Below are 7,904 nucleotides of genomic sequence, written 5' to 3' on the forward strand. Positions count from 1 at the left end.
GTTCCATACCTCATTGCTATCAAAAGAGCACATAATAAAAATACTCCTCCTTGCCATCACTGGTGACACTTTGATCGAGGCATTCTCATCCAAGAGGCTGTAGCCATACATCAGTGGGTCACAGGTCTCTTGATTGTCTGGTATTGCCTTAAGTAGGAATCACCTGGCTACATCCCAGCTAAGCGAAGCCATTGGTGGCTCCACTCTGCAGTTGAAGAAGAATCCCAAGACAGAGAACATTGAATCCCTGCCTTCTCTTGACAGAAAGGAAAAAGGTGGAAATAAAATCTGTTCTTTATCTTATACTCAAAACTAAGACAGGAGACCCCATGTTTTCTTGTCACTTATTCTTGTGCTTTTAGCATCAGTTGGGTGCAAAATACGGAGCAGATGTTTCATATAGATATTAGGCTCATTTGAAATGTGCAAAGAATTAGTGAAAATGTTTCTTACAGAAGCTGAGATAAAGCCCCACTGCCACACTTCTTTTTCTATGTTTAAGCTTTCAGCCTCAAAGAGGTTTACAACTATTGGTTGCTCTATTGCTCTTGTCAAACAGAGGTAAAGACATAATATAACATTTTGTTTGCCTTAATGCCTATCTTCAAAAAATAGGTGGTGTATTTGACAATATTCTGTTACAAGTCTGTAGTCAAACTTGGGTGACTTTGCCAAACAAGAGGCAAGACTGTACAGCCAGGAAATGGAGTACACTCCCATAAGAAAGATGAAGTAGTCCCAGTTATGCTGTATTCTGTTCCAACTTGTTGCTTGCTGCAGAATCACACATGCATCAATGCAAATGTACATGCTAAGTGGAGTGGACCAATTTCTGATGCAATACCACTTAATTAAAAAGTTGAATGTGGGATAAAACTCCACTAAAACTAAAAGCATAAAGCTTTGGGTAGATTTGAACCAATGTTTCTTTGTTATTGGCCTAGGTATATAGAATAAGACTGCCTTTCAGATAATCTACCTAGTTTCTATGGCCTGCCAAAACACATATGTAGCATTTATACTGTAAGTGAGGCCTTACATGTATACATATTTGCTTTTGTATAAAATATATATATGTATATGCATGCATGAGCATATCCAGTATTGGTAGCTGTACAAATAGAAAGAGTCTGACTGTGGTCTGTAACTGTTTCTTTGGGCTCTGGTTTCAGAGTTTGGGAGAGTCAGACAGGATCAGTGGAATTTGGGCTGGAAGGTTGGTAAGCAGCACTCTTCCTTTGAGTCATTTGCTGCCTAGTACATAGTGACTCATCATAATATTTTGGCACCGTGCTGCTGAACATGCCTAAATCAAACATTTTCCAGTTTTTCCTTAACATGTTCCCTAACATCTTTCTAAGAATGATGTATTACTACAACTCTCCTGACTGTACTCCAAGTGAAGTAATAAAATTTTGTTGTTTCCAAATAGCGTGTTCATTTGCTTTTCTCAGCAGCAATATTCAGTGACCATCCATTCTTAGAACAGCTCCTTCCCAAAGATTTTTGAAGATGAAAGCAAGCTCTGACCCTTTCTACTACAGGAATTAAGGTTTATGTCAGTTTTCTTCTTGCATGTCAGCTATGTGAGCACGCATATTGCTACAAACAGTGAAGAGATTGATTTTCAAATGGGGGAAGGTACATATGCTGTCTTGCATAAATTATCTCCCCTGAAGGAGACAACAGAGATACAGAGTAGAATTGCATGACTAAAGTCAGCCCTGGTCTATGAAATTAAGTGGATTATCAACTTTGCAATGTAACTACTACCCCATTCCCACCAAGGTAGGTTATGGAATTATCTCCAAATCATTTGTGCAAGAGCAATGGCAGATACCTAAACAAAACAGATAATGCTTTAAGAGTGTTAAGTTTCCAAAGAGTGTCCAAAACAATATCAACAGTTCTACTCCACTTGGACTGAGGAATGCTCATTCAACCCACCTCAATGGCAAAAAAACCCAAAGGGCATCCATCTTACCATGCTTTAAGACACTACAGATAAACACTTCATATGAAATAGCTCTATGATCAAGCACTCATTCCAGAATGATAGCTACGGACACATTTTGTAATAGTCAGGTTCTTGTTACTTACTCTTACCTGCTTCCTGAGCAGTTTGTACTTCTGAAGGTAGTTACATAGATTAGTTTGTAACCAACACTTTTGTTGAAACTGTTTTCCCAGTATTCCTGTGTATCACATATTTAAGTTATGAAACTTTCTGCTGACCTTTCTGTTATGGGGTGCACTTGGGATAGAAGTTTCTCATTTAAGATGCTGATTTTTCACAGGCACAATGACACAGTAATATACCAGTGCATATGCAAATACTATACAAAACCCCCTAACGTAGATACATGTGGATTCTGTGGAATTCTCTTGCCCACATCCCTACCTATTTTGTAACTGGGGAGACTGTGCTGTCTAGCTTTTTCTGTTTTGTTCCTGTGCAGTAAGTTTCCTTCTAACATCAGGGAAAAAAAAACACAAAAGAATTTCCAACAACTGGAGAGTTTGTGCATGTGTGCTTAGCATAAATGGAACACACACAAAAATCCAGTCCAGCAGGTCAGATGGATGGTGCTGTATTTTAGTTTGATTTATAAACTAAAACTTTGCTATTTTATCTACTTAGAGCTTTAATTTCAAGGTCAAGGAAAGAGATTAAAGGTAAAAGTATGTTGAATGGGAGGTCAGAAACAGCGATGGCCAAGGATAACAAAAATTACAATTTTTGTGGCAGAATTTTTATTTCCTTTTTTTCTGATGTGGCATTTGTTAATTTCTTGCTTTTAACAGCACCCTGACAGAATTGCTAAAACCAAGTTACATGATTTAGCAGAAGCGACAGCTAGAGAATTGCCACAGAAAGGGCACTGTGCATTAATTATGCACAGCATGAAACTACTCCTTTAGGAGTTAAGTTTATGGAAGGTCAAAATGAAGCCTGTAATTATACTTTCAGTTCTTTAATCACGCTTTAAACCTCTGGCAGACAGATTTTTTTCTGAGACAAATTATAAAACAAAGCTCTTACATAATCTGAAGTTGGCAGACCTTTAAACGAAGAGAAACAGGACCTGCTGTGCCAGATAACCACATACAGATGCTCTGTGAAAAAAAGAACAAAAAAGTTATTTTAGCTGCTGCTGCCAGGCTTCGGCACTGAGCATCTTCATCTCTGAGTGACCTACGTGGCACATGAAAGGCTTCCGTTTCATAGTCACAATAAATTCTCTATCTCAGTCCAACAGAAGGCCTAGAAATGTGAATTTGTCTAGAAGCTTTACAACTTTGACAGCTTTTGCATCTGTATTATTCCTATGGATATTTTTTGGAAAACAATGTAGTTCTGATAGGTTCTTCAATTCTTAAAAAAATGCCAAAATCAATTTAGAAACCAATCTGGAACCAAGAAAGCAGCTCAAACTGGCGTTAATTATGCTACTCTATCTTTGCGTTTCAATTGAACACATTTTTGGGCTATTTTTAGCCTGGAGCACGCTTCAAGTTTACAATACAAGTAAACTATCCACCTGCATTAGCTGTAGCCTGTGGTGTTTAAGGCAACATATGGTCACCGCTCTCCATTCATCCTCCAGCTACCAGGGAGGGGTTGGACAGCTGACACCTCCCGGAGCCCGTGCTGCAGGTGCAGGCTGCCCCCTAGTCGCCTTTGAGCTCATAGCGCCTTCCCAGGAGCACATCTGCTCCCCAGGCTAACCTGCCCAGGCTGTTCAACCTGCAGGACACACAAGGATCTCGGAATATGAAAGCAGGAGCTTTTATCAACATCATTATTTGCTGCACTAATTAAGAAGTCCCAGAAAAGATGCAAAATTACCCACTTATTAGCACTTTGCCTGAGCCCTATGCTTTTCCCTTAAAGCCATCCTTCCAGCAGAATAAATTTCCAAAGATGCAACTTCCCCCCAAATGGAGCAAAGAGCATTTCACATTTTTAAAGCCATGGAAATGTTAAATCTGGATTGATGGTAAATGTAAATTTTCTATTTCCTCTGCTCATGCTCTTGGGTACTACACTGGGGAGCTGCAGCAACTTTCAAATTCAGTTTTAGCTTCTACTTTACCCATCAACCAAATTTTACATTTCTGAGTTGGATTACACCATGACTTTGAATTAACCACAGACACAGCCAAATTTTTGCAATTACATTTATTCTAGATATATCAAGACTTAAATCTTATTGAAAGCAGCTACATCCATTGATTGTACATAATCTTCAAAAGCTGTTATTCTCTCTTCCAGCATATCTGTTCCAACTTTATCATCTTCAACAACACACTGGATCTGAAGCTTTTTGATGCCATAGCCAACTGGTACTAGCTTGGCTGTTAAAAAAAAAACAAAAACACCACACCAAACACTTAGTAATCCTTGATTGTTGGAATCCCTTAAAAATGCAAATCTAGTAAGACAGAACTGACCAAAGTAGCTTGCAGGAATACATTAACAAAAAAACCCAATTTTGTTCTGTGTTATAAACTGCTTCATCAATTGGTTCTGTTCTAGCTCAAACCAGGACAATCAACAACACAGCCTTCATTATGAGGTGGTCAAAAAGGGCTTGGTTTTGTTGTTTGTTTGGTGTCCCCCCCCCCTCCTGCCAAACCAGTTACATGGGTGTATGAGTGTTTGCTTGCTGCGTCGGGAACTGTACAGGGAGATGCAGGATAGCAGAGCCAGTTTTACAACTTTTTTTTTTTATTTGAATCTTAACATGGCTGCTGCACTAATACACCTTTTTGACTATATCAAGATACTGAAGTACTATAGTGTTGCAATTCCCACATTTTCACCAATCAGCAAACAGTGACCACAGGTCTACCTATTCACACGCTATCGTAAGAGACCACACCACCTCCCCTCATCCTGCTTTGAAATTCTCTCCTACTTACAAGATCCCCAGACCAAGCCATCTGCTTGAATGCTTCGAACACATTCCTCTAGTTTGGCCATGTCTGTCTCATCATCCCAAGGTTTCACATCAAGCAAGATTGATGATTTCGCAACAACAGCTGGTTCTGGGGGAAGAACATCACCATTAAAAGCCAGGAAATTTTCAAACACTCATGAGTATCTTTACAAACTAGCTTTACAAGAACAACTTTTCTGATTTCATCAACAAGAACCTCCTCACATAGCTGTGACAGGCCTCTTACTAACATACATTTCAGAAGTATTTAAGCTATGCATATCCCAGTGTTCAAGATGTATGTACGTATGATATGCTCTTGAGAAATAGTCTCATAACAAAACACAGATTAGGAAGCTAACATTGTTTGTTACATAGTAAGTCCTTTTCAGAGGATCTGAGAAGGAGCTTAATGCTGTGTAACAGTTCATTTTCCACAGAGGGAATACTGCAACTGCTACAGTTCTGAACAGTTCCAGACCAGTAGCTGTGGAGAGACTTGCATATTGCCACCTTTTCTCTATAGGTTCAAAGAAAATCCTGGGGTTACATCCATTTATATAGACAGCTCAGCCTCAGGGTAAGACAAACGAGTGTATTAAGCACAACAAAAACTATGTCAAGGTGCCCATTTGCTATGGGAAAGGCTAAGCTCACAGGCAATTCAAGTGGAGCTAATTACTCCCATTGCATTTCAGTCAAGTTCATCTATTGCAACTAATTAGTGTTTCTAGCCATCCTGCTCAAATATATGAAAATTAACACACACATAAAAGACTAAGAAGTTCTTGGTAGACATACTTTTGGACTTCTTCGATTCATACTGGGCCAGACGTTCTTCCCTCAGTTTCTTTGCTTCCTCACTTTCCTGAAAGAGAAATGTAAAGTCACAGAAAAGCACCACAACCCTGCATCTTTGAGGCATTACCAAATTGACTGGAGTGTATTCAGGCAAAAACAAATCATCACAACTGTCAGCCGAAAGATGGTGATTTTTTTGTTTTATTCATCATGTAACCAGTCAAAGTTAAAATTAGACAGTTCACCCCACTGCAACACATCCCCCTCTAACTCTTTTACCTTTTAAGCTTTTGTTCTGCAAAGACAAAAGAACTCTACTTTGAGAATTCAAAGTAGAATCTGGTAAAGTCACAAACTTAAGTAACTTGAACTAGTAAGGCAAAAATCTGCTTATCTGGAATTTCTAAAAACCCCCAAACCCAATATAATACAAAAAAGGTCACAAGTACCTCCTCATCATCAGATCCAAAAAGATCAATGTCATCATCATCTTTGCTATCTGTGGCTGCACCTGTTGTGTCCTCAACATCAGCAGGACCATACTTCCCCAAGGCCTTCTTTACTCCTGGCAAGCTGAAAGAAAACAGCAGCTATTAGAAGCCTACTCAAACGTCAACCCAAATACTGCCCATTTGTCAATGAAACTACAAGTGCATTCATCATAGAAATGCTGGGCTAAAGAAAGTAAGTATCTAACTCTGCTACTTGAAAACAGAACCTCCCCAAAGACAATCCCCAATGGTCCTGATGACATGCTAGTTGAGACTACAGCAAATGCCATATTGCAAGATTGTTTATCTAAGATAACATGATCCTGCACAACATTGCTGCTCCACCTAGGCACATGGCTAAAGCAAGCTTTCATATTGGAATCATTCATCCATATTACATTCTGTGTAGGAAGAGTTACCAACATCTTGTTCATACTTCCCTAGAAGTATTTTCATTTGTTTAAAAACTAATAGTGACAGAAAACACATTGTTGCAAGTGACTTTGGAAACATCAGTTAATGCTTTACTCTAGAAGGTGGCTCTCAAAAGCATGAGGGACCAGAACCCCCTGAATTAATCTTCTCATACAGCTCATATAGTTCTGTAGTCTTCAATTAAGTTTATAGTTCTATTGTTACTGTGAAATGCTGTTACGAGAGCCATAAAACTAGCTTTAGTTTTCGGGAACTAGAAGTAATTTCCAGAGAGTGGAGTCTGTGAAGCAACTTTTATCATCTCAATCCCCTTTAGCATTGTAAAAGCTTTGGAAATGGACTGGTGACTGAGCCACCCAACTTTACATGAGTTCCCTTGAAACAGGACTGAGGCACATAGAGGAGGCAGTGTAGCAATACTGACACTACCTATGCTGTACCTTTTTAGAGAGGCCTGCAGTCTCCATGGTTGTCAATACAGCACTTTTCATGAACACTAATATCACTAAAAAAGAAAAAAGATAAGATTTGCTTTCACATTTCCCCTTCTTTGTATGTACTTCTGCATTGCAAATAATTGATTTTATTTTCCAGGACTAAAAACCCTAAGCGAACCACTTTCCTTATTTATCATTTATGTTCTGTACATTTATCTCTAAAGTCTCCTGCAGTACTTTCCAATACATTCTGGAGCTGCCTTTATGGGGTCAATTACCGGTAAGTAATTTCCAGCTTTCAGCATAGTTATCTGTGTAAATGGCAGCAACAAAACTCAAGCCTTTCTTATAAACTTTAGCAGAAACCTCAGGACAGAATTAGGTTGCCTAAATTCTAAGTGAGACGTGTAACGTTCCGGCCGAAGTCTGTTCTGCTTCTAGAGCTGTTCCTGTTCCAACAGCAACGGAAAAAGCCACGTGGTACCAATGAAAGACATTGTTTTGTTCAAACTCGGAAAACCAAATGCAACACTTCATAGACCACTTCACACGTATATTCCAGCTTCGCAGTTTAACCATACCTTGCCTTCTGCTTTTCGTACGACTTAATATGATTGTACCACCGAAGAGCATGAAACAAGTCTGCAGGAGGTGGGGCAGCGATTGCTTCAAACACTGCTATATCAGCCTGAGAAGGGACGTACCTGCGGAGAATAAGCCGAAGTTAGCCCCCATCCTCGGTGCACACAAGATTTAAAACAGCTGCAGCTGAGCAGAGACGACCGCACCGCCGACGC

General features: G+C 39.4%; 1 protein-coding gene across 3 annotated transcripts in view; it reads right to left on the reverse strand.

Annotated features, from left to right (window-relative positions):
* Positions 1-4,168: 4,168 nt before the first annotated feature.
* EEF1B2 (eukaryotic translation elongation factor 1 beta 2) overlaps positions 4,169-7,904 on the reverse strand; it is a 4,151-nt gene continuing 415 nt past the window's right edge. The window contains exons 2-6 of one of the 3 annotated variants that reach the window (XM_009890203.1): positions 7,689-7,811; positions 6,194-6,317; positions 5,745-5,811; positions 4,927-5,052; positions 4,169-4,359 (exon numbers count right to left, since the gene is read on the reverse strand). In XM_009890203.1, the coding sequence (XP_009888505.1) occupies positions 4,205-4,359; positions 4,927-5,052; positions 5,745-5,811; positions 6,194-6,317; positions 7,689-7,811 (595 nt within the window). In that variant the 3' untranslated portion in view covers positions 4,169-4,204. The remainder of the gene's footprint in view (positions 4,360-4,926; positions 5,053-5,744; positions 5,812-6,193; positions 6,318-7,688; positions 7,812-7,904) is intronic. The other 2 variants (XM_009890204.1, XM_009890205.1) reach the window with 2 other exon arrangements.

Source organism: Charadrius vociferus, unplaced genomic scaffold (genome assembly GCF_000708025.1).
Source record: "Charadrius vociferus isolate BGI_N301 unplaced genomic scaffold, ASM70802v2 scaffold147, whole genome shotgun sequence".
NCBI lineage: Eukaryota > Metazoa > Chordata > Aves > Charadriiformes > Charadriidae > Charadrius > Charadrius vociferus.